The sequence below is a fragment of the Eretmochelys imbricata genome, chromosome 5 (genome assembly GCF_965152235.1).
Source record: "Eretmochelys imbricata isolate rEreImb1 chromosome 5, rEreImb1.hap1, whole genome shotgun sequence".
Classification (NCBI taxonomy): domain Eukaryota; kingdom Metazoa; phylum Chordata; order Testudines; family Cheloniidae; genus Eretmochelys; species Eretmochelys imbricata.
Window position 1 is genome coordinate 87,966,040 of NC_135576.1, and position 27,681 is coordinate 87,993,720.

Consider the following 27,681-nt stretch of genomic DNA (forward strand, 5'->3'; position numbering starts at 1 on the left):
TCTACCATTTTTTCTTAGCAGAGTTAAGGAACTTTGCAAATGTTAAACCACATGAGCAGCTCCCCTGGCTACCCCCATCTCTGGCACTTGTAAAGGCATTACTCATCATCACCACGATATCCAAGCACCCATACAACCAACTGTGAGAGTTGCACTGAAATGCTCCCTCAGGTAAGGATTTGCATTTATTGAAAGCTCCTTTCTAATCCAAATTCTACCAAAATAATGAAACTGCCTTACCGAGGCACTTGTTTGCCTTGTTCCAAAAAGCATTGTTCTAACAAATCAATGAATTTCTGGGGAAAAGCTGAAAAATCTATAAGCAGTCCTTGTTGGCTCTTTAAACTGTGAAGGAAACAAAAGGATGGCAATGGTAAAGAATAACAGTCAAGGGAAAATAATCCTTATTCTTAAACATTATCAGCCTATAAAACAAATTAGCTTTTCTAAATGGGATCTGGGTGGTAGTGCTGTATTACTCAAACATCAATGTTTTTGTCATTAGCAGTTTCCCTTAGTTGGGCAGTTTTTCCTCTGTACTCTCTTATTAGGAGGTTTCAGTTTCTTCCCTCCTATTAAAGTAGGATCTGGGTAGTAAATGAGACAGCCATATCTTTGAGAACACACAAAGACAGTTACTACAAAACAGTTTAAGAGAAAAGAATCTTATTTCTTTTTTAATACCAACTCCCACCTATGTAAAAAAGCCACCAGACACGGACTTTAGTAAAGACAGCAATACTATATGCACCATAACTTCAGACACTATATGAACACAACCCAAAAGTTCACAAAATTAATTTTCAACAGCATAAACTAGAACTTTCAAAGAACCGAATTAATTCTGTTAGGCAGCATAACTAACAAGGACAACTTTTTACTATGTTAACAGAAGTTTTACATTATTTATTAATACAATACTTTAAAGAAGGATCATCATCTCATTCCCTATACTTATACTCCTCTATGATACAAAGAAATCTTTCAGAACAGAATCTGCTTCCGAACTCAAGTGCTGACACCTACACCAGTAATTAAATTATATTAAAATGACAACACAATGCAGGGGGTATGTAAACTTCAAAGGTTTTGTAGTAACAGTAAATGAAGTAAGAAACACAGAACACTGTACATATTTGTTCTTAAAACAACATTCACAGTTAATGATAGCAAGTTCCATTGTTTCTCAGAGAAAAGCAGCAAGATAGCAATTACCTCTGAAAATCTTCCTCTCCTATAGCAAGAGAATACAAGAATAATGGATCTGCATCATCTGTAATACGTACTGTAAGTTCCTGTCAAAGTTGGGGTAGAATTATATTAACATTATTTGTTGAACATTAACAATGTGCCTCTTGGCACCATAAAGTATACAGGAGACATGACACGTAAAAAGTTTACATTTACAAAGAAGACAAATGATCTACAATTAAGATATAAAGTACAAGGTGACTAAAGTGGTGTTTTTAATCACACCTTTGGTTCAGACTTTTTTTATTTTGGTAAATAATAGCAGATCATTAGTGGTGACTCACATTGACAAGTGTAGTCAAGTTTATCTACAATGTGTATTTTAAATCATCAGAATAATATTTTGTATGATCCCTAAACTCATCACAGTACACTTAAACAAGATTATATGGTTTACAAAAAAGCAACTCATAGAATCTCATAGCAACTCATAGAAACTTAAGCAATGCAAAAAGCCTGTGTCACTGCATCAAGGCAGTTTACATTCTATTTTAGCACACAAAAGATAGCAGACATACAAGAAAATCTTTTGATTCAGAGCATACCTTCTTACGGATAGGACTGGATGATGTACAAGTTTCAACAGTTAGCCTTATATCAGCCCTCCTACAATATAAACAGAGAATCTCACACTCAACAAGAGACATTTCATGAAAAGGTCTACATTAACATCTGAACTCATGCTTTCTACAAATGTATTGTAACATGGTGTTAAAAAAAACAAAACAAAAAGAAAAACTGTACTACAGTTCCATTCTTGCTAGGAATAAAATTATGTATGGCTGGACAACTTGATTAACGTTTGACTGAAGTTGCAAATGCCTAACCAGTCAATAGGTTCAGTAATCAAAACACCTACTCAATATTTAATGAAGACTGACGTCTCTCAGTGCACAAAGTTAAGCACATGCAATGAGTCTTCTCAGAATTGTTGCCCTATTTTCTACTATTGTTACCAGCACAACTTAATCCTCTGTATTGTTTCTACCTACAGATACTCTTTCAGATCTAATACTTTTAGATTTCCGCATATTAGATTTCCACAATATTAACTAACTGTTTCTTGTTTTCATTTTGGGTGTTTTAATACTGGCTAGCGTTGTAGTCGTGACTCCATGGACTGAAGAGATTCTTCAACCATTACAACTTTTTCCTTAAGTTCAGAAATAAATGGAACAAAGTTTCAACTTTTTATCAATACTTTCTTCTAATGACTTAGTAGCCTATAAAACTACTTGGCATGAACTCTCAGAAGTTACATTTTTTATTTATTTTTTTTAAAATCTTTCTTAGCAATGAGTATTCACACTCTCAGAGGAATGGGGAGCCCCTACAGGAAAGGGTCTGCGCATTATCCAGCCACCAGAAACAGCAGTGGCAGATCTCTAGCAGACAAGACCTTAAATTCCCCAGGCCTTTCCATACTGTGGTTAGTTCACCTTGAGAGACACGGAGAACACTAAACCATGAATAAAAACTACAGTACTAGCTACATCCTCTATTTTCAATGCTGAGAGCCAAATTTTCAGAAGAGCTCAGGACCTACTCAGGGGTCAGCTCCCATTTAGGTACCTAAATACGTGCTAGAGTTTCAAAACAACTCAGCGTCAAATGTGGTGATAATTTCTGAAAATCTGGCCAGTTATTTTGATTCCTAAATGGGAGTTGAGCTCTTCTGAAAAATGCAATTTTAGCAATCAGTCTGCCCTAAATTAAAGCTAATTAAAAGCTAAAGTAAAATATTTTCCCTGTCTCAACTGTGTTATATCACTCCCATAAAATGTTATCAAGAATGCAATAGCATACTGGCAATTAGGAGCCAGGAGTACAAGATTTGAAAGGCTCCAGACTGGCGACATCAATGGGGCCACCATGACAGATCATATTAATCCAAGTCAGACAGCGCTACAGGAGCAAATACAGTGAGTATAAAGGGATGCAGGCAAGATTGAACAGTTTCTTAATTATTTTTAATAAAGTTTAAAAAAAATGGTACTGTTGTGACAGGAAATTGTTTATTCTCCAATTATATAAATTTAATTATATCCTACATGAAATTATAGTATGGTAATTAGCATCTTGTGGTCCCCTGCCTTGCTACAACCGCACCATAAATTCCTCAAAGCGGCATATACTGATGGTTAAATTTCAGAACTAACAGTCTCAGCATTGGACTTAAGAAGTCAGAATGTTCCAGTTATCCTGTGGAAGCAAAGCCTCAAGAATTCCTCCATTTCTTTAGACAAGGTGGTTCTACCGTTAGACAATATCATAGATTTCTCAGAAAGTTTTGTAAGCATGCTAAGTTGTATAAACATGTTGTATTTTACAGAATGTTTTGTACTCATGCCACACTATATTGTGGAAACTTATTAGCAAGTAAACTGTATGTAATCTGTTTGTGTATGCAGAATCTGTCAGAAGTATTGTCAAAAATAAGCAGTGTGCTAGAAGCAGCTTGTTATCTTCTAGGGATAATTATTACAGAGGTCTGTGTGAACTTCAAAATATGTAGAAAACTAGATAAGAAAAGGGATGAAAGGTTTGTGGTAATACAGTAAAATCACTCTCTGTTGTAAACAAGTGAGGCAGAACTATGAGCAAAATTGAGCTAATAGTTTTGGAACAGTGAAGATATAAGCTGCATGCCTGTTCTCCAGATTGGGTAAAGTATTAACCCTTTCTGTATAGTGCTGATCTATCTATCTGATTGAGAGTCATCAGAATTGAACCCATCAACACTGCTAAGGATCCTGTGGAATTTAGAATCGCTGAAGGACCAAATACATGAAGCCTAGACATGCAAGAGGAAATGGGAGGTGATGCATTTACAAGGTGGTGTTTTGCACTTGTGATGGAGAAATTTCACCTTTGTCTCAGGGAATATGGCAGATTACTAATTCCCCTGAAGTCTACATGAGGCCTAAAGGGTATGTTTATGCTTAAAACACAGCAATGGTGTGGCTCCCATCAGTGTAGATAATCCACCTCCTCGAGAGGCAATAGCTAGGTTGACGGAAGAAATCTTCCATCGACCTAGCACCGTCTATGCCAGGGGTTAGGTTGATATAGCTGTGTATTCCAGGGCTGTAGATTTTTTCACCCCCTTGAGAATCGTACCTATACCGATGTAAATTCCTAGTGTAGATCTGGTCTCAGAGACATGAGGAGTCCACAACACGTTTAGAATACTTGTAGCTCCTTGTGAACACAAAAGGAGTCATATACCAGTAAGTATAAGTGTATTAAACCAAGTTACGAGAAGAGGAGAGGATAGTCATGCTGGAGGGAAGGTACAGTACTTGAGCAACAGAGTAAAAGCCCATCAGAACTTTTCAGAGGTTTTCAAAGTCCATCACATCATTTGCACACTAGATAAATACAAAATACCTGTGAGGCAATGCACATCTGATTTTCTCAAACTCCCTTATCTCAGAAATTACTTCTGATTTCCCCAAATTTAGCTAAAAAAAAGTACACACATATGCCAGGTACAGATTTGAAATTGAAAGACCATTTCATAGAGGGGGGCCTATTTTAGACATAAACAGAAGGCGGTCTACAATCTTAAATGTGAATAGTCTCTTCCAATTAGTCCCTATAATGCCATGGCATATACATTGGAGCGCCCCCTACTGCCCTTGTCCATGAGTATTCTGTGTTAGGCTATGCTAGAAGCACTCTTGCGATCAGTCATATGCTCCTCGCTCAGCCCAAGTCCTTAAAGCAGGGCTACAGTGATGAAATGGTGATAAGTGTCATGGAAGTGCTGCTCTCAGATAAGCAGGTTATAGGGCTACAATGGAATCCCTTTTGGCAAGAGCAATTTTCAAGTCTTGCATACATGTAAGCCACTGCTACAGTAAAATACAATGGAGCTCTCTTACCCTTAAAGATGCCTCCTGTCATAAATATAAAGGGAATGGTAAACACCTTTAAATCCCTCCTGCCAGAGGAAAAACCCTTTCACCTCTAAAGGGTTAAGAAGCTAGGATAACCTTGCTGGCACCTGACCAAAATGACCAATGAGGAGACAAGATACTTTCAAAAGCTGGAGGGAGGGAGAAACAAAGTCTGTCTGTGTGATGCTTTTGCCGGGGACAGAACAGGAATGGAGTCTTAGAACTTAGTAAGTAGTCTAGCTAGATATGCGAGAGATTAGGATTTCTTTAAATGGCTGAGAAATTAAGCTGTGCTGAATAGAATGGATATTCCTGTCTGTGTGTCTTTTTGTAACTTAAGGTTTAGCCTAGAGGAATTCTCTATGTTTTGAATCTAATTACCCTGTAAGGTATTTACCATCCTGATTTTACAGAGATGATTCTTTTTTACCGTTTCTTCTATTAAAATTCTTCTTGTAAGAAATGAATGCTTTTTTCATTGTTCTTAAGATCCAAGGGTTTGGGTCTGTGGTCACCTATGCAAATTGGTGAGGATTTTTATGAAACCTTCCCCAGGAAGCGGGGTGCAAGGGTTGGGAGGATTTTGGGGGGAAAAAGATGTTTCCAAATGGGCTCTTTCCTAATAAAATAAACCCACTCAGACGTTTGGTGGTGGCAGTGGAAGTCCAAGGGCAAAAGGTAAAATAGTTTGTACCTTGGGGAAGTTTTAACCTAAGCTGGTAAAAGTAAGCTTTGGAGGTTTTCATGCAGGTCCCCACATCTGTACCCTAGAGTTCAGAGTGGGAAAGGAACCTTGACACCTCCCACCCCCGTTTCAGGGTTGAGACATGTTGGTAGGGCAGTATGGGGAAGTTTGTATTGCTGCTGCCCAGTATTTGTTTTGTTAATTAAATAACAGAATTTAGTGTCCAAAATTTAGTTAATTTCGAACTAAATCCACTAAAATTAAAGAAAAAAATGGTATCCCATGACAAAAACATTTGAAGTGACAATTAGCACAGCTGACTTGGGGGAATTTGAATATGTGCTTCTTTACTTATACAGTATTTAGAAATCAAAAGTTATAATTACTGTGTCCTATAGTGTTTGAGGGGTCATCATTCAGAGGGTTAGTACATCTCGAGTTAGCAGATGCTGGGTTTGTTAACCTACAGCTTGAGCATTGACACATATCTGTAACCCCAGATTAAGAACTGTTGAACCCTGGGTCCCAACCTGGGATTCTAGAGTCTACACTACATTATGTGAGACTGAGTCCAAACACCCGTATCCCAAACTTCCTATTGCCCTCCCAAAATGTGGCCACGCTAGTCTTTCGTTCGTGGTGCAGCGTGGGAAAATTTTACTGTCCACAAACTAGAGTGTCCTGAGAACAGTCAGCCCATGGGATCATGGAATACTTTTGGTGCACTCCCAGAGCAAAAGCCCAGTGCAGATGAATCTACACTGCAAAGCAATAGAGCTGTGTATGATATTTTCTTACAGTGCTAGCCGACTGAAAGCTATAACATCCAAGGATATGTCTACACTGCAATAAAACACCCACGGCTGGTTCATGTCAGCTGACTCAGGATTGCAGGGCTCCAGCTATGGGGCTATGAAATTGCAGTGTAGATGGGGGCTATGAAATTGCAGTGTACCACAAGGGAGCCCGAACACGTACACTGCAATTTTATAGCCCCCTCCCACAGCCTGAACCCCGTTACCTTGCGTCAGCTACACGGGCCAGCCATGGTTTTATTGCAGTGTAGACATACCCAAGTGTACCACCTTCCCTAGTAATCTTTCTAGGCTCTTACTGCCCTGCTAGCGCTCCTCATGAGACTGTTTCTCTCATGTATAGGGCTCCAAACATTTATCATACACCTTCTGAGTCCCTAGGGAGGTGGTGGAATCTCCTTCCTTGGAAGTTTTTAAGGTCAGGCTTGACAAAGCCCTGGCTGGGATGATTTAACTGGGAATTGGTCCTGCTTCGAGCAGGGGGTTGGACTAGATGACCTTCAGGGGTCCCTTCCAACCCTGATATTCTATGATTCTATGATTAGAAGAGGAAGGCAGGACAGTTTTTTAATACTACAAATAAAGTGTTCTGAGTTTGTCAGCTTGGGTGAGGCTGGGGCTAGTGACCCCAATTAGCAATATTGCCTGTCCCAATATTTCTGAAGACAAAATGCGAGAGGCTTGGGGCAAGTTTCCAATGAAGGTCCATGAGCCTGTACTCCTAAACCCCTTGGGTGCTTTGGAAAGCCTTCTCTGGGCTGTGACTCTGAGCGCACACAAATCCCTTTGCCAGCGCTCACACCCTGCTCTGCGCACCACAAAGCGGGAAAACAACTTCGGGGGGGCCGAGCGAGGCGGGCCCAGGCTGCCGCTGCGGCCCCCTGCACGGAGACAGCACGGGCGAGCGTGGGCAGCTCATTGCCCCGGCTCGCCCGGGAGCGGCCCGTTCCCGCACTTCCTCCACACCCCTTCTTCGCACCTGGCTTCCCTTTGCAGGCTCTGCCGAGCCCCCCTGGAGCCCAGGCGGCGGCGACGGCAAATAACGACCCTAGGGCCCCGCTCTGACGGGCGGCAGCCGGGCTCGCCTCCGGAGCGGCACTCACCTCTCGCAGCCCGCGCAGCTGATCACCGCGGACACCCCCTTACAGAAGAGCCGCTCTGCCATGCTGCCGGGAGCCCGCGCGTCCCCACCTAGCCCTAGCGCCTAACGCCGGGCGCATTAGCGGCCTGCCCGCACCTGCGGCAGCGCGGGGATTTCCCCCAGCCGCCGCGCCCTGCTGTGCTCGCTTCCCCCTCCCGCCCGCCGGGCGCCTCCCCGGAGCTTTGGCGCCGGCTTCCCGCCGCTGGGGAGAGCGCGCCGGGCGGAGCCACGGAAGGGGGGACGCGCCCCCGCTGCTCAACCCCTGGGCGCTGGGGCTGCCTAAGGCCGCAGGAGGCCTTGCGGTGCCCGGTGCGTTGTTAATCCCTGTATCCGCCTGAGCCGCAAGCGGAGCTCGGGAAGAAACACGCAGCCACAGAGCCGCTCCAGCATTGCCAACGGGGCTGGGGTCCTCCCAGCTCATGAGTCAGCCCCCACAACATCATGGGCTTGGCTTAAAAGCTGTGAGAGTCTTTTAAAAATAACGGGGGGAGGGGGTGGCTCTTTGTCTTTTGCTTCTTGAACCTGCAGGATAACCTAGGGCGAGAAAGTCCAGCCGGTCTCTGCAGGCGGGAGGGTTAGGAACGATCGAAGATGAAAAGTGAGGGTCTCACCGAATTTGGGGGGTGTCACTTCCTAGCAGTGGCCATATTAACAACATTTGCTTAATAGCAACATGCCCAGAAATGATCCCCGCCCATTGACTTGAATGTGAATGGGATTCGGATAGTAGCAACAGGCCTGCTGCTCAGGAACAACTTTTTTGAAAGAACGGCTCCGGCTGCAGGCAGGTTGGCAGGGGTGGAGGGAAGGAGGTGCTGGGATATGCCGCGCCCAAACGTCAGGGCAGGGAGACCACAGGGAGAAGTACCATCCATCTCCACAGGCCTCCAGCTCCCCTTGGAAACCCCTGCATCAGGCCCTCAGCCCGCTGTTGTCCTGGTTGCATGCTCCCTTCCCAGCCCACAGCACCCGGACTCTGGCAGAGGCTCCCCCATTGGGTGGTGATGTGGGTGCTCTAGTCACATGACACTTGTGGGGCACATGTGTCCCTGGCCACAGGCAGGTTTGTAGTCCCCAGTCGCTAAAGGCACATCCCAGCACTTTCTTCCCTGATTGAAGCCCCACAAACCTGCCTTTCACTTATTTTATGCTCTGTTGTTGTAGCTGTGTTGGTCCAAGGATATAAAACGCTTGTCTCTCTTTCACCAACAGAAACAGGTCACTACTACCTCATCCTACTACTACTTTGTCTTTCACTTATTGGCAACTCTTGGATAAGAGCAACGTTTTTCTGGGAGCCAAGAGGTTGTTAATAAGCAGAATCCTCTGTACTTGACTCCAAGAGCTGGGGCTTTAAGGAAAAATGCCAAGTAGTATGAGTAAGGCCCTGGGGCCAGCTGCTGCAGCTGCGGAAGTCATGGAGGGCCCGGAAAGTCACAGAACCCGTGACTTCTGTGAAAGACTTACAGGCTTAATTATGAGCTAGCAACAGTGAATGCTGCCCTCAATTACACTGGGATAAATCTAGAGTAACTCCAAGATAAAAACAGAATCCTGTCTAATTTTGGCCCCAATTGCGCCACGAGTATAGAGAATGACTGACTGAATCTCCAGACCCTTATGCATCTCCGAGCATGAGCACTGCACCAAATACATAAAGAACAAGTGTAGTCACTTTGCTTGCACCAAAAAATCCAGACCCTTTTTTAAACTGGAATAGCAGCAGCACAAAAGTGTATATTTGACAAGTAGGTCAGCTCTGAAGAATGTAAAAGATATACTCTTGATACTACAAGCAACCATGGGAGTCTCAGCTGCCAAGAATTGGGACAGTTTAACTTTATTGTTGCTACTTGGGAAAGCTGTAAACAGTAGCGGAGGCAGGCACAGGAGTTACTCACTAGCTTGGAGGAGGACTCAAAAAATTAGAAGGTCCAGGGGGGAGTAGAATAGCAATACTTCTCTCACCTCTCACAGCAGTCAGGAAGCTCTGGGTGAGGCGAAAAAGACAGAAAGCCCCTAGCAGCTAGAAGGGGCGGAACTTCACATTTACAAAACACTTGCTATCCACTGCTGATGTGAAAGATACAGGACCCAAGTAGGGACCAAAATCCCACTCTTTTTCCCATTACCAATAGCTGATAGCCAGGGAATGGTGCACCTGATTTGTGTGTTACCAGTCGATCTGGCCCAAGTCTAATAGGTTAGTCCTCAATCCAGATGGTGTGTGGTAAATTTTTTAAGTCTTCATAAAACACATAAATATATAAAACCTCTAAGGCCGTGTTACCTAGCATTTGTTAGAAGATCAGCAAGATGATCCCAGTTTTAAAAGTAATCCCATACATGATTTTATTTACTGTACTTTATAACAACATGTAAGAGAATAATTGTATCACCTAAGTCTTTAAACCTGAAAATAAATTGATTTAAAATACTCTGTTTAGCAAAAGCCATAATAAGGGTACAAGCAACAAAAATATGTATTTGCTGAAAACTGGCATTCCACAATTGCTGTTTACACAAAATCAGTAAACAAAGGAGAGAAACTAAAATAATATTGATGTATTCTATGACTTTCCATGCCATAAAGTATTAATTAAATACAATCTGCCTTTTCTCCCTTTCTAACGTCATGCAGTAACTTTCGTATCCCTTATATCATTTTAGTGGTATGATCTATGTACTCATGTGTGATGCAAATGAGTAGTCATACGGTTATATAGTTAACGTTGAGCATGTTGGTAAGTGTTTACAGGATCAGGGCCTTAGAGTTTAATAAGTTGTATTATTTTCACACCATATGATTTATCTGAGGTATTTTACCAATGAATCTTACCTTATCTTTACCAGTGTAACAAATGTAGAAAAATAATTTAATATTGTAAAATCATATTTTCAAAATTGTTCTTATACATGCACTAAAAATATTTTAATGACCTCTGTAAGTAATATTTCTGATACTCTTGTTTGCTCACCATGAAGTGTTGGTGAACTTTAACCAGAAACTTGTCTTTACCTCTCTGGCTATAACAGAGCTATCACTCGTCTGTAATATGTCATCCTCATGATGTTACTACTCTTTATTACATGTTTCTCCCCCATTCAGAGTTACACAGTTTAGGATGATTTTAATTAAATGGCTTCAAGTTTCAATTAGTATTTTTAGATTAAAAGTTGATTTAATACCTGAAAAATATTCATATCCAAAACTAAATCATTCTACAGTATGTACACTTACGGAATTATGTATAACAGATTACAAAACAAGCAAAACAAATATCATAACCAGCAAAATCGTCCTACTTATAGAACTAAAGCATTAGCATTACAAAAAAAAAGTCATTGTTATACCAACAAAAATACTGTAATTCAGAACTATCAATATTAGTCAAAGTGCTTGGTTTTTAAATATTTTCATGATGTTTTAGTCATTCAAACTTCTTCCCAGAGATTATTTTTCTTTTAAAGTCCTATTAAGCCATTGCCAAACTATTATTTAAAAATTGCTTACCGCAAAAATTCCAGTCACCTGTGAACTAATATTTCTGATAATTTAAATGCTTGTAATATAATTGAAAAAAGCAACATTATTTTCACAGACTCCATACTGAGTGTCTACTTGCTGGAATTTATTTAAACTGAGAAACCGGAGAAGGACCTTTCTGAACTGCAGAAAGTAAACACATCACCCGTAAACAACGTATTTAAACCTACCATTAAGAACTATTGCAAACAATTGAATTAGTCATTTGGTCTTTAAAATATAATAGATCACATGCATTTTCTAAAGCATTAACACTTCCACTGTTTGCACAGGAACAAATCTTTTTTCAGCTGAACCACAACAGAATGTAAACCAGATATTGTTTAAGGCCCCTTTCCTGCAAACATATACCTGCTTAACTTTACTACTGTAACCCCATTGATTTCAATAGTACTATTCACAGTTGTGAAGTACAGCACATGTATAAGTGTTTGCATGATGAGGGCCTTAGCGGTGTATAATTTAGTGCTTGTTGCTGTTGACTTGGAAATAAATGTTAATTTAAAATGTGAAATTCCATCCGATGAAAACTATTTAGTCCTTGAAATTTTGTCTGTAGCTGTTGAAAACAAGTCTGGTAACAAATAAGAAATTCTGTGATCATTATTTAAGAGCTGCTTATGACTCTCCATGATATCAATATTTTCCATTCACATAGACAAAAATAGAGTTTTTTTAGTATCTTTCAGTGTCTTAGAGATTTCTGATCTTCAGAGCTGGAGACTAAATGATACCTTTGTAGTATAGCAAGGCATAGATTCTGTAAAAGGAGAAAAAGTATACTATTTAAAATTTCAGCTATATGTTCATCAAGTAAACAGTTATATTTAAACCTTGCCCAGAAATAGCTCAATGTCTTCATTTTATTTCAAAGGTGAACTATAACAGCAAATTATTTGTGTACTAGTTTTCATAGATTCTGTTGGTCTGTGTTATGCAGAATGTCAACCTAAATGATCATAACTGGCCTTAAAGTTCTTGCCTTAAAATTGAAACTCCATCTACAAGGGTGAATGTATTTTGTGCCTGTCTGACTTCACAGGATTAGCACTTGTAGAAACAATTTTAAAATATATATTTATTGATTTGCAGTTCACTTTTACCAAAAAAAACCAACAAAACACCATAGTGTTTTTATTAATAATAATAATAAATTTATATTTGCACCAAAATAAATGAGTATATATCCAATGCCCTGGGCTCCCAGGACAATTTTTAAAGATATATTCATTTAAAAAAAATCTGTCAATTATCCCAGATCGAACCAAATAACCCAGGAACACCACAAATGAATGGACTTCCTCACATAGGACATCCCCACTAGTCATGCACTACACCCTTGTTTTGTACACATCTCCCAGGCCTTTAAGGCCAAATTCTGATCTGATATTTTCTGTTTTTTTCCCCCTCAGTAGTGGTGCTGCTAAGGGAGCGGAGGGGGTGACCCAGCTCTAGAGTATAATTCCACGTTCAGTGTGGGCCTGTTCTCTACTCAGGGCATCTTGGCATAATAACCACCATAATTAGGGCCCTACCAAATTCATGGCCATGAAAAATGCATCGCGGGCCGTGAAATCTGATCTTTCCCCATGAAATCTGGTCTTTTGTGTGCTTTTACCCTATACTACACAGATTTCACAGGGGAAACCAGCATTTCTCTAATTGGGGGTCCTGACCCAAAAGGGAGTTGCAGGGGAGATCACAAGGTTATTTTAGGGGGGTTATGGTATTGCCACCCTTACGTCTCTCTGCTTTCAGATCACGGTGGCTGGAGAACAGCAGCTGTTAGCTGGGCACCAGCTCTGAAGGCAGTGCAATACCATACCATGTCACCCTTACTTCTGCACTGCTATCTTCAGAGCTGGGCAGCCAGAGAGGGGCGGCTGCTGATTGAGGGCCCATCTCTACAGGCAGCAGCGCAGAAGGAAGGGTGGCAATACCATACCAGGCCATCCCTACTTCTGTGCTGCTGCTGCCGGTGGCTCTGCCTTCAGAGCTGGGCTCCCGGCCAGCAGCCACTGCTCTCCAGATGCCCAGCTCTGAAGGCAGCGCCACCGCCGGCAGCAGCACAGAAGTAAGTCTAGCAGTACCACAACCCCCACCCTAAAAATAACCTTGCAACCCCCACACAACTCCTTTATGAGTCAAGACCCCTAAAATTACAACACTGAAATTTCAAATTTAAATAGCTGAAATCATGAAACTTACGATTTTTAAACTATCACCAAAATGTACCATGACTTTGGTAGGGCCCTAACCATAAGGAATTTTGACCCCTCCACAGAGTTTGTATATGTTTGTTCAGATCCAGGGCTCTGATTCCGGCATCTCTCATCAAAACAGATCTGAAAGCTCATCTTCTTTTGAAAAAAAGACACAAAAGAATTTTCACCCTTGTCCAATAGCATATAGAACTTCTACAGCTTTTAAAATTGCATATTTCATGTGCTCTTACATACAATTGTGCTCTTACACTTGTCTTCACTTTTTATAAAGATTCAGGATATTGTTGATCTCTGTATAAATCCAAGCATATTATTTTGATGTGGCCAGGAAATCTTTATGAAATCTACATTTATATCAGAAATAATGGGAGATTTACTAAAAATTTAGTGCATATACCTCTTTCTTTTATATCTGCAATGTAAGCTTTCATAAATTCTTTCTCAAATTGCTCCCGATCACGTTCACTTTCTATGATGTCTTCGGTATTGTGATACAAGATTGTTTCAAGAGGATTATCCTTAAGGCTTATAAATCTGTAGAAAAAGAAATATTAACATGAAAGGATAACTTCTTAACATGAGCAGCCGAATGTAGTTTGCTATATGTCAACTATGGATTATGTTACACATTTTTCCCCCCTTCTGAAATTACAAACAGTTTGAATTGATTAGCTCTAGAAATCATATTTACTAACTTGTCTTGTTTGGGTGGATCTCACATAGAGTCCATGCATGTGACCAACAGGCCAGTCAGTTTTATTAGCCAGTTAACCTTACTTAAAAGTAGCACCTTGCAGGCAGAGGGGGAGTTGTGAAGAACCTATGCTTAAGTAATTGAACAAAAGTGTTTTATAGTCTTTCTATTATGGAGCAAGTAAATATTTTAGGTAGCACTGTCTTTACACTCTGTTCTCCCTAATACAATTCAGTACATCCATACTGCAATATTTTTTTCTGTCGGAATAGAGTTTTAGCATTTTGGGGCGTCTGTACATATCACACTTCACAACATCTGACCAGCTGTCCCAGAATTGTACAGCAACTCCTGATCAGAACAAGAAACTTCAACATAGATCCCATCCTATCCATGTTTCACAGCATTCCAGGATTTAGTCAGAATTCCTTAGTTGATGATGCACACCCTTGGGAGTTAGAGTTACTTCCCAACATCCATTACAACAGAGAAGTTCAGTCTGCATGCTTTTTTGTCATGTTTGTAAATATACTAAACCAATACTTTGAAAATGAAAATCACATGGTTGCACAAACTGCTCAGTAATTCCATGCACAAAGTATGAGTACATAATTCTGAAAATCTGGGCCATCTCTTTAAAGCAACAAAAATTAATTAATCAGTGAAATTTCCACTGTCGTCAAAAGAAAAAATATCATTCCAATTAATCATATGGCATAGTAACACTACCAGGAACTGCTCGTTCATATTCAGATGACTTCAGGTCCTAAATCCTGAGTGTCAAATCAAGACATAGGATTATCACAGTTACAAATGGGAAGGACTTACGAATCCATCGATCTGCAATTATAGGATACAGTCTCTCAACCAAGAATATACACATTATTAAACCGACACAAGCACTGAATGTTGATGAGGCAATAAAGTCTCAGTACAAGTACAAAAGCACACCTTGGTAGTAGGTGAAATATCAGAACCCTGAGGTAAACTTGTACAATTCCTCACTGGACTTCAGTGATTTCCTTGCCCTTAAAGAGTGGCTCTCATACAAATGAGGTCAGAATTTTGCCCCAGGTTTGGTGAAAGTTGCACAGGTAACAACATACCCAGCCCAGCAAGCATGAACGCAGAATCCAATAAAAGGAAAGGAAAAGAGAATTGTAAAACTGTTTTGAGGACCATTACTGCACTGGGTCACGTACCTTTCTACTTTTGAGTATATTCATTTCTCCCTAACTATTACTTACTTTAAACCTGTGGGTGATTCACAAACATCTGTGGGTATCTCGACCAGATCATCCCCACTAACCACCAGCAAACTGAGCTTTGGCATGTTGAGCAAAGCGCGTGGAAGATAAGTCAACTTGTTTTTCTGCAGGAGAAATGTCTGCAGTTCATCGAGCCTAAGGAAGCATAACAGAGAAACATGTCTTAAAAATACAATATATTTTAAAGATCTTTTATTATATATGTGTATCTATTCAAACACCAACTGTTAATTGCTTCCTCTGGGAAAGAAGTATGCAAATATTCACATGAACCATATGCTTTTCCTTATGCTGTTTTGTATTTTTCACAGAACACTCCATTGACTTCAATGGGAAGTTTCATGCATGGTTTGACAAGATAGATGCTAATAATACACCTGTGAGAAGAACTAAAAGTTGTGCCCAAATCAGAAGCTAGAGTAGCAGTGTGCACTTTCGTGGTGCAGTGAAGGTGTGTGCACACGATGCCATGCCACACAATGTGATGCAAAGTTCTCATGTATCTCATTCTGTCAGAAAGTCATGAAAATATAGGTGGGAACAAAAATATATATGGAAACTACTTATAAGAGACATGTGACCAGGATTTGGCCTTTATTTTGTTTCCCCAAATATACAAGTACGACTGAAATCAATGTAAAGGACCTAATGTTGTGGTTTAGGGAGTAGGCTCCTTTCATTTGTGTTAAAAGAAAAGGAGGACTTGTGGCACCTTAGAGACTAACAAATTTATTTGAGCATAAGCTTTCGTGAGCTACAGCTCACTTATCGGATGCATTCAGTGGAAAATACAGTGGGGAGATTTATATACACAGAGACCATGAAACAATGGGTGTTACCATACACACTGTAACGAGAGTGATCACTTAAAGTGAGCTTTTACCAGCAGGCGAGCCCGAGGTGGGGGGGACCTTTTGTAGTGATAATCAAGGTGGGCCATTTCCAGCAGTTGACAAGAACGTCTGGGGAACAGTGTGGGTGGGAATAAACATGGGGAAATAGTTTTACTTTGTGTAATGACCCATCCACTCCCAGTCTTTATTCAAGCCTAAGTTAATTGTATCCAGTTTGCAAATTAATTCCAATTCAGCAGTCTCTCGTTGGAGTCTGTTTTTGAAGGTTTTTTGTTGAAGAATTGCCACTTTTAGGTCTGTAATCGAGTGACCAAACAGATTGAAGTGCTCTCCGACTGGTTTTTGAATGTAATAATTCTTGACATCTGATTTGTGTCCATTTATTCTTTTATGTAGAGACTATCCATTTTGGCCAATGTACACGGCAGAGGGGTATTGCTGGCACATGATGGCATATATCACATTGGTAGATGTGCAGGTGAACAAGCCTCTAATAGCGTGGCTGTTATGATTTGGCCCTATGATGGTGTCCCCTGAATAGATATGTGGACACAGTTGGCAACGGGCTTTGTTGCAAGGATAGGTTCCTGGGTTAGTGGTTCTGTTATGTGGTGTGTGGTTGCTGGTGAGTATTTGCTTCCGGTTGGGGGGCTGTCTGTAAGCAAGGACTGGCCTGTCTCCCGAGATCTGTGAGAGTGATGGGTCATCCTTCAGGATAGGTTGTAGATCCTTGATGATGTGTTGGAGAGGTTTTAGTTGGGGGCTGAAGGTGATGGCTAGTGGCGTTCTGTTATTTTCTTCGTTGGGCCTGTCCTGTAGTAGGTGACTTCTAGGTACCCTTCTGGCTTTATCAATCTGTTTCTTCACTTCCGCAAGTGGGTATTGTAGTTGTAAGAACACTTGATAGAGATCTTGTAGGGGTTTGTCTCTGTCTGAGGGGTTGGAGCAAATACGGTTGTATCGTAGAGCTTGGCTGTAGACAATGGATCGTGTGGTATGGTCCGGATGAAAGCTGGAGGCATGTAGGTAGGAATAGCAGTCAGTAGGTTTCCGGTATAGGGTGGTGTTTATGTGACCATCGCTTATTAGCACTGTAGTGCCCAGGAAGTGGATCTCTTGTGTGGACTGGTCCAGGCTGAGGTTGATGGTGGGATGGAAATTGTTGAAATCACGGTGGAATTCCTCAAAAGCTTCTTTTCCATGGGTCCAAATGATGAAGATGTCATCAATGCAGTACAAATAGAGTAGGGGCATTAGGGGATGAGAGCTGAGGAAACGTTGTTCTAAGTCAGCCATAAAAATGTTGGCATACTGTGGGGCCATGTGTTGGATCATATTAAAGAAGTTCTGTATTAAAATCACAAATGAGTTTGATTCCCCATAGTTTAAATTCCAGGGTATTACTAATTAAGAGGTCTCTTGGTTTTTGGTACTGTTTCTCTCCCTCTATGTGTGAAACTTGCAAGCTGCTAATTGTGTTAGTACATTCTAAAACAGAGTCTGTTCTCAAAGCAATTATTTGTAACAACAACTACTCACACAGAGAGACACGCAAAGCAATACTCTGTAACAACAGAAACATCACCCAGAGACTCCCCGCCCTTTTGTTGTATTCATCTCGCTTTGTTAACAATTGTGATTAAAATAGAGGTAGAGGATGTATGTGGATGGATGCTTGGTGTGGATAATAACTGAATGATCAGGGAGCTGTCAGCCTAAGAATCCAGTGTCCATCGGCTGAAGAAGGAGTCAAGTGGAAATAACCAGAGGACGCCCGGAGGACAGACTGGAATCCACCCAACAGCCTCAAGAATGGGAGAACCAAAGAACAAGATAACATCTGGCAGCACGGAGCCATCAGGAATGTGACATCTGCTGATTGATTCAGCAACAGCATGATGAAGCAATTCCCATAGACTGGCATAGGAAGAAATTCCTATAAAAATGGACTCTAGAAAGTGAGAACTTTGGAGTCTGCTTCTGCAAACTAACTTCCAGAAGCATCAGATGAGAATCTGACAAGGCCCTGCTCCCTCCTCATGTCCAGGCCACCTGGCCAGTGGCTTGGCATGAGCAACTCTAAGGCTGGTAACTATGATAACAACCTTGCAGAATCTGTGTGTGTGTGTGTTTGTATGAATGAATGTGTGAATAAATATGAAATTGAATGGAATGTTATAGCTATAACTAACTGCTTACTATGATTCTTTCTGTATTCACAATAAATGTGGCATTTTGCCTTTTCCCCTTTAATAAGATCCTGCTGGTTTTTATTTTATTGGTATAACACATGCGGGTTATACCATAGCAGTGCCGCTGATTTGAAGGTATACATTGTCCCCAAATATGAAATAGTTATGGGTGAGGACAAAGTCACAAAGTTCAGCCACCAGGTTTGCCGTGACTTTATCGGGGATACTGTTCCTGATGGCTTGTAGTCCATCTTTGTGTGGAATGTTGGTGTAGAGGGCTTCTACATCCATAGTGGCTAGGATGATGTTTTCAGGAAGATCACCGATGGATTGTAGTTTCCTCAGGAAGTCAGTGGTGTCTCGAAAGTAGCTGGGAGTGCTGGTAGCGTAGGGCCTGAGGAGGGAGCCAGACAATCCTGCTGTCAGGGTGCCAATGCCTGAGATGATGGGGCTTCCAGGATTTCCAGGTTTATGGATCTTGGGTAGCAGATAGAATATGCCAGGTCGGGGTTCCAGGGGTGTGTCTGTGCGGATTTGTTTTTGTGCTTTTTCAGGGAGTTTCTTGAGCAAATGCTGTAGTTTCTTTTGGTAACCCTCAGAGGGATCAGAGGGTAATGGCTTGTAGAAAGTGGTGTTGGAGAGCTGCCTAGCAGCCTCTTGTTCATATTCCGACCTATTCATGATGACAACAGCACCTCCTTTGTCAGCCTTTTTGATTATGATGTCAGAGTTGTTTCTGAGGTTGTGAATGGCATTACATAACTATTTTTGTTTTGCACGGCTGAGGTTATGGGGCAAGTGATGCTGCTTTTCCACAATTTCAGCCCGTGCACGTCGGCAGAAGCACTCTTTGTAGAAGTCCAGTCTGTTGTTTCAACCTTCAGGAGGAGTCCACCCAGAATCCTTCTTTTTGTAGTCTTGGTAGGAAGCTCTCTGTGGGTTAGTATGTTGTTCAGAGGTGTGTTGGAAATATTCCTTGAGTCGGAGTCATCGAAAATAGGATTCTAGGTCACCACAGAACTGTATCATGTTTGTGGGGATGGAGGGGCTGAAGGAGAGGCCCCAAGACAGGACAGATTCTTCTGCTGGGCTAAGAGTACAGTTGGATAGATTAACAATATTGCTGGGTGGGTTAAGCGAATGACTGTTGTGGCCCCTTGTGGCATGTAGTAGTTTAGAAAGTTTAGTGTCCTTTTTCTTTTGTAGAGAAGCAAAGTGTGTGTTGTAAATGGCTTGTCTAGTTTTTGTAAAGACCAGCCATGAGGAAGTTTGTGTGGAAGGTTGTTTTTTATGAGAGTATCCAGTTTTGAGAGCTCATTCTTAATCTTTCCCTATTTGCTGTGGAGGATTATTGATAAGGTGGTTCTGCAGTTTTTTTGAGAGTGTGTGGCACAAGCTGTCAGCATAGTCTGTGTGGTATGTAGATTATGTAATGTATTTTTGCCTTCAGTCCATGTTTATTCCCCCCCGCCCCACACCCCATTCCTCAGATGTTCTTGTCAACTGCTGGAAATGGCCCACCTTGATTATCACTAAAAAGATTCCCCCCCCGCCCCCCCCCCCCACTGGTAATAGCTCACCTTACCTGATCACTCTCGTTACAATGTGTAACACCCATTGTTTCATGTTCTCTGTGTATATAAAATCTCCCCACTGTATCTTCCACTGCATGCATCCGATGAAGTGAGCTGTAGCTCACGAAAGCTTATGCTCAAATAAATTTGTTAGTCTCTAAGATGCCACAAGTCCTCCTTTTCTTTTTGCAGATACAGACTAACATGACTGCTACTCTGAAACCGTTCACTTGTGTTGTGCCCCTTGTCCTTTCTTCACACAATAGTAATTTGCGGCTGAACATTTGCTCTTGAGAGTGAATGTGGGGGCCAGAACTATAAAACCCGAGGAACTATTGTTTTTCTCATTCACCCAGTATAGGTGCTGGTTCTACTGTGAGAATAGTGATGCAGCTGTATTGCATGAGAGACTCACACATTTCCTTTGAGTTCCAGAAGGTATGGCAGGTGATGCTTCAGCACATTAGACAGTGTTGCTAACGCTCATGATTTTTATTGTGAACCTCCTGATATTTGGTGTTTTTCTTAAAGCTCCAGTGGCTGGAATCAGCAGATTGCAGAATAATCTCAACATTATATATAGAGAGAGAAAGAGTAAAAGTTTCTAATCCTCATACTTGCAGAGAAAAGACTGAAGCAAGTCTGAAATCTCAAAAACCAGAAGGTTAATAAAAAAAACCCAAAATGTATATATATTAAAATTCATTATTTTTAATCCAATCTCTTGATTTAGAGGGGCCTAGCTGAGAGTTTTAATATTTGGAGTTAGCAATGCTAGGTTACCAGCTGGAAGAAACTTTGTAATGGGTTGGGTTAAAACCCCATTGATGTTGATAGGCATGAACTCACGCTTCAGTTATCATAACTGTAAACATATGTCCCATCTGAGACCAAAGGTGTGTATGAACTCACTCAGGAGCTTATGGGCTGAGTATTGCTTTGGGTCGGGAGGGGTGTGTGACAAACAAATACTGAGGTCACAGGCAAGAACAGAGAGAAAGAAGCAAAGGAAATGAAGCAAGAAAGCCAAGTAGTAGCCCGTGAGCACGGTGTGACCCTGGAAAAAGCAAGAGAGAGAGTGAAACCAGATATTATAGGGATAACAGAAAAATGGTAGACTAGTAGTCGTGGCTAGATTATAGCTATTGAAGGGTATTTCCTGTTCAGGAAAGAGAGAAAAAAAATAGTGGAGTAGCATTGTATATTAATGATGAGGTACACTGTAAAGAAATTAGAAGTGATGGAATGGATAAAATGGAATCTATTTGGTTCAAAATCACTTTGGGGAAGAAATCTAACTAATGCTCCACTAGGATAGATCTTGGGGTATGCTACAGCCCCCCAGGATCTGATATGGATACGGATAGAGACCTCTTTAATATTTGTAATGAAATAAATACTACTTGGAATTGTGTGATTATAGGAAACTTTAATTTCTTAAAAAGCAAAGGAGTACTTGTGGCACCTTAGAGACTAACAAATTTATTTGAGCATAAGCTTTCGTGAGCTACAGCTCACTTCATCGGATGCATTCTACAGCTCACTTCATCGGATGCATTCACTGAATGCATCCGATGAAGTGAACTGTAGCTCATGAAAGCTTATGCTCAAATAAATGTGTTAGTCTCTAAGGTGCCACAAGTACTCCTTTTCTTTTTGCGAATACAGACTAACACGGCTGCTACTCTGAAACCTTTAATTTCTTGGATATCCATTGGAGGACAAGTGCTACTAATAATGTTAGAGCCCAGATATTCCTGGATGTGATAGCTGACAGATTTCTTGCATCAAAGTCACTGAACCAACAACAGGTGATGCCATTTTAGATTTAGTATTAGTAAGTACCAAGGACTTCACAGATGAATTGGTCGTCGTTCTTGATTCAAGTGATCATGAGCTAATTCAGTTTAAACTAAATGGAAGGATAAAAATAGGTATGTAACTGAGATCCTTGATTTCAAAATGGCAATCTTAAAAAACTTATGGGAGGTATTTAGGGAAGTGGACTGGACTGAAGAACAAAAGGATCTGAATGTGGAAAAGGCTTGTAATTCCTTTAAGTCAAAGTTGCATAAGCTATCTGGAGCCAGCATCCCAAGCAAGGATGGGGGGAAATTGTGGGGAAGGGTTGCAGAACAAACTAGATGAACAAGCATCTCAAACAGGTTATTAAGAGAAAGCAGAAATCCTAAAAGGAATGGAAGATGGTATGGATCAGCAAGGAATGCTACCTCTTGGAGGTCAGCAGGTGTAGGGGAAAAAAGTGAGAACTGCCAAAAGCCAAGCAGAGTTGCACCTTGCAAAGGAAATTAAAAACAATTAAACCCAAGGTTCTTTAGCCATATAAATAAAAAGAAAACAAGAAAAGAAGTGGGACTGCTAAGCTCTGAGGATGGGGTGGAGATCAAAGATGATATAGGCAAGGCCCAACACCTAAATGAATATTTGCCTCAGCTTTTAATAAGGGTAATGAGGAGCCTTGGGGTACTGCTAGGGTGGCTAATGGAAACGAGGACATGGAAGTAGAAAATACCACATCTGAGGTGGAAGTCAAACTCAAACAGCTCACTGGCCAAATTGGGGGAGCCAAATAATCTCCATCCAAGAATATTACAGGAGCTGGGAAGTGAAATTACAAGCCCAATAGCAAGGATTTGTAATGATTTTGTTGGGAGGAAGGTGGAAATTTAAAATTCATACAGATAAGTTTGCTTCCCTGCTGATGTTTATCAGGCTCTATGAGCCACATTAAGCATGCTTTGGCTTGACCTTTCTCCCCACCTCGGATTCCTTTCTGTGTAACTGCACAGCTGCTGCCCCGTCAGTTGCAAGTTTGCCGCTTCTATCTCTACACAGAACATTATGTTGCTCAGGAATAAGACAGGAAGAGCAACTAGCTAACCACAAAACAGGGACATTGACTACACACCATGTGGTAACAAACTGGAAAACTGAGGAAAATATATTTTGTTCTCCAATATCTTTCAGTAATGGAAATGATAGGCTTTACTTGTAAAATACTAGATACATTTGCAGATCGAAATGAAGTTTTCCAGTGATGATGTCCCTTTCAAACAATAATTGGTAAATTCAAATTTGCTGGTTACTGTCATGTTACTTTCTAGACAAATTTTCTAGTTCATGAGCTTATTTATGAAATGTAAGGAACTACCTGTCTATATCTTGTGGGAGATCTTTCAGTTTGTTGTTGCTAATATCCAGCCAGTGCAAACTTGACATCCGGAGTATACAAATTGGAATAGTGGGGAACTTGTTTGCTGACACATCCACAAATGTGACTTGTTTCAAGTTACTTAACTGGAAAGAAACAATGCAGTATTTTAGGTACATTCTACAGAATATCTTATGAGCAAATCATTAAACTCTTCAAATAAATATTATTGCTTCTCCAGATCACTTGGAGCATTCAGGATTGTATAATGTTTCTGATTTGTACTCAGCTTTATGCCACACACATCACACCCATCATTGTTCAGGTAGAGGGATACCAGACATAATTCCCTCCAAAACTTTTCAACACCTCTAAATCCACCAGAGAGACCTCTAAAATGAAATGTTATTTCCCCTTTTAAAAAGCCTGGAGTCTGGGAAAACAGCAACTGGGACAAGGTATTGACCCTGGCCTTTCCTCAAAATAGTACAGAAAACTAACAACCAGTAAATAAAACTGTTTTGATAACTAATAGACTTAGTTATTACACACTATATAGATACTAAACAGTCATTTTTAAAAACACCATGGAGGTTTTATCAATATATCTTCTATTTACTTTAAATAGACTTCTTTGACTATAAACCCATGTAATGCATTGAAAATGTTTAGCCAAAAGACCACTTGAGAACTGCAACTTTACCAGTTCACATCAGCCTAGAATATAATCCAATATTTTTTTAAGTAAAGCTGTTTAAAAATACATTTTCTGAGTCTCAAACTAAATATATATATATATATATATATAATGCACTAAATCCTTTTATTAGAAGACCTGTCAAAGGAATAACATTTTTAAATAATAAACTGCTAATGTATCCAAAGTTAACTACAAATGTAAAGTAGACCAGTTTAAGAATTAAATGTGTTAAATGAAGGGCTCTGTGTACTAAATCCATTATTTACAGTAGGGCCGTCGATTAATCGCAGTTAACTCACACGATTAACTCAAAAAAATTAATTGCAATTTAAAAAATTAAACATGATTATTCACAGTTTTAATCACACTGTTAAACAATAGAATACCAATTGAAATTTATTAAATATTTTTGGATGTTTTTCTACATTTTCAAATATATTGATGCTGCATGACTGCATGTTATGAGAATAGCTATTTTTCCATTTATTATATGCTATTGCCAAAAGATCATTTTAATATTTAATTTTGTTTTTCTTCAGAGTTTATAATCCCACAAAAATGAATTTGGCACAGAAATATGATTGTCTTGATACAAAACTTTGGTTGGGCATGCAACACAATATATGGGGCTCTAATTATATCGTCTAGGCTACAAGCCCTCATTGCGCTTTCTTTTAGGGCAATAGGAAACTAAATCTATATGGTTTCTACACAGTGTTCCAGCAAAATAGAGTTTTGATTTAATCTGTCACTAGAATGCTACCAACAAACCCCTGGGGAATATGACACACTGGAAATTATGGCAGCTACTTTTTATATTTACTAAAGAAAATGCTATATATATTTATTTCCTTTTGAAAGACTAATGGATTTTTGCACCTCCTACAACATTTCGTTTATAAACAAGCCTGCCAACCTTATCATTTTTATTTAAGCGGTTTATTTTTGCTGTTTAACTTTGTTATCTGACTTTGAATCAGTCAGAATATAGGCTTTATGCAAGCTCCATTTTAAACACTAGCTGCATTTGACAGTCAAACTACCTGGCCACAGTTATTGCGGTCCTTACTGTTAATCATAATTGTCATCTTTATTTGACAAACTACCCATATTGCTTCTTATCTTAATAATTTTGCTTTTAAAGAAAATAGCCTTTGCAGCATTCCACAGCTCCACTGCTTTTCTCTTCTCTGACAGTTAAAGTTTCAGTTGAGAGAAAAGGACACCGTGTCCCTGAGTTGAATGAGTTGTTTGATTAATGGGTGGGTTTTTATTTCTGCTTTATTTTTGTCATTGAAAGGGATTTACTGATAAGGTCTGTTGCTTGTGGTTTTAGTATGAGCTGCCCATTTCACGGCATCAGCAAATGCAAAAATCTGAAATTATGTCAATACCTAGCCAAAAAAACCCAACATTAAATTAAATACAAATATTCTGTGGCAGAAACAATCTGACTAAAACCAACATAAGCCAGGAAATACAGAGAATTAACCCAGCTATGCTCAACTGCTTTCAGTTCTCTCCAAACAATTGGTGACCTAACACATGAGGAGCCCAATTTTGCAAGAAAATCCTGGCTCCATTGAAGTCAACATGAGTTTGGTATCATTGATTTTAATGAGGCCAGGATGTCACCCAACCTCTCCTGCCAAGTTTGGATGGCACTCAACACCTTGCAGGAGGCACTCAGTAACTTGCAGGATTGGGACACATCTGTGCTGCAATACTGATGACAAGAGAACAACTCAGGTCAATTCTTTAACTCTTAGCTAACTGGCTCTTGTCAGTTTAAACCACACCCTTAACATTTCTTTTGTATGTATTTTTAAAAATTAATTATTAATTATTATTATTATTACCACCAAGGTTTTTTGCAGAAGAGTACAGCAGTTTGCAGGGAGTTGGTAACAAGAAGCATACCCTATTCTCCACCAGAGACAGGATGCTAGATGAGACTGCGGCAAAACCATTCCTAGGGTTAGAATTTGTGATTTCATCAACCCAGGATCTTGACAGTAACATAAAGAAACTCACCCCAAAGTCTTAACATAGGGGCAGGTTCCTAACTAGACGACAGAATTCTGGTAATTAAAGCATGTTAAATTGGTCCCAAAAGATTTTCAGAGGCATTGGACACCCTTGTCTTGTACCACTGGAGTCAATCAGAGCAGCACAGCTGAAAATCAGGCCACATTTATTTTGATGCCTAATTGTGAATTCAGGAGTTTAACTTTAGGCACCCAAGTTTTAAAATGTTGGCTCTATTTCCTTTCACCCTTTTATCTTTAAAAAATTACATATCACTTAAAGAAAACAGTGATGAAGTAAAATGTCTCATGTGTGATTTGAGAAACAAACAAAAATGCCAAATATTTCAAAGAATGAGTAAACCGGCTGCATATAAAATACTAATTATTGCTGTAACATTGGTACATGACCTACAGTAGAATGTAAAAATGCCATCAGGACTACGCTGGTGGTGAGAAGAAAAACAACCATGTACTCATTGTTTTTATTATTTATTTATATTGCAGTAGCACCTGGAGAACCCAGCCATACTGTGCTAGGTACTGTGCGCACACTGTATAATAAAATGATGGTCTCTGATCCAGTGTTAATTCTGTAGCTCGGACAGAACCAATCCTTCTCCCGTTGAGTATATCTGCAGTGCAGTCAGTGGTGTGACAACAGCATGTAGAGACATATCCGAGCTAGCTTTGATCTAACTAGCTGGAACAACAATAGCAGTGAAGTTGCAGCAGCATAGGTGGCAGCAGAGATTAGCCCACAAGTACCCCCGGTCCCAAGCACGCTTGCATTGCTATTGCTACACAAGCTAGCTCGATCAGAGCTAGCACAGGGATGTCTAGAGGCAGTCATACGTCTGATCACAATGTAGACAAAGTCAACAGCCAAACTACCACTGACAGTAAAAGCAGCAGGATTACTAGACTATGCAAACAGCCATAAAAAGCCATGATGTGTGGAAGTGTTTTAATTGGTTTTACATTTTTCCTTTGTTCCACTGACTCCTGTACTTTTGTTTCATCCCTTGATCATACATACATGACTGAAGAACTGTGTGGTAATAACAAAAGCACTATTCTGCATGAAGACCTGATCCAGCAAGAAATTTAAGCACACACTTACATTTAAGTATGTAAATCCATTTCAGTCAATGGGACTACAAAGGTGCTTAAAATTAAGCATGTGCCTAAGTGCTTTGCTGGATTTGGGCCATATCAAGGGCCAATATCCCAAAAGGTTACTTCCTGTTGATTAGAGTTATAAATTATAAATCTTCATACTGCTAGTACTCCAACCACATGTAATCTACACATATTGATGCAATTTGCCAACGCAAAATAGCTCTGTTTTCTAGATCTCCAAATCATGTAGCGTAGGAACATGAGGGGGTGAAAATCTAGCCCCACTGAAGTCAATAACAAAACTCCCACTTACTTACCTGGACCTTGAAATTCGCACCAAGGGCTTATTTTTCATATTCTTTAATTAAAAACACTAGTTAGAAGAGCCTTGTTAATAGTATTGCATATTGTTTGACCTCTAAGTAATGTTCTGGTGGTAAATATCTTTTGATTTTCAAAGATCTCTTTTAAAATATATTCTGCTCCATCACCAATAAATGAAAAAAAATGTA

At 40.2% G+C, this 27,681-nt stretch overlaps 2 protein-coding genes across 2 annotated transcripts in view; both read right to left on the reverse strand.

Moving 5' to 3' along the window:
• Positions 1-7,818, reverse strand: part of LOC144264621 (spindle assembly abnormal protein 6 homolog) — a 34,710-nt gene extending 26,892 nt beyond the window's left edge. Inside the window, exons 1-4 of the mRNA XM_077816378.1 lie at positions 7,757-7,818; positions 1,797-1,857; positions 1,216-1,295; positions 241-345 (exon numbers count right to left, since the gene is read on the reverse strand). Of these exons, the coding sequence (XP_077672504.1) occupies positions 241-345; positions 1,216-1,295; positions 1,797-1,857; positions 7,757-7,818 (308 nt within the window). The remainder of the gene's footprint in view (positions 1-240; positions 346-1,215; positions 1,296-1,796; positions 1,858-7,756) is intronic.
• Positions 7,819-12,051: 4,233 nt separating this feature from the next.
• LRRC2 (leucine rich repeat containing 2) overlaps positions 12,052-27,681 on the reverse strand; it is a 75,040-nt gene continuing 59,410 nt past the window's right edge. Inside the window, exons 5-8 of the mRNA XM_077816379.1 lie at positions 23,321-23,466; positions 15,508-15,663; positions 13,964-14,100; positions 12,052-12,101 (exon numbers count right to left, since the gene is read on the reverse strand). Coding sequence (XP_077672505.1) covers positions 12,052-12,101; positions 13,964-14,100; positions 15,508-15,663; positions 23,321-23,466 — 489 coding nt within the window. The remainder of the gene's footprint in view (positions 12,102-13,963; positions 14,101-15,507; positions 15,664-23,320; positions 23,467-27,681) is intronic.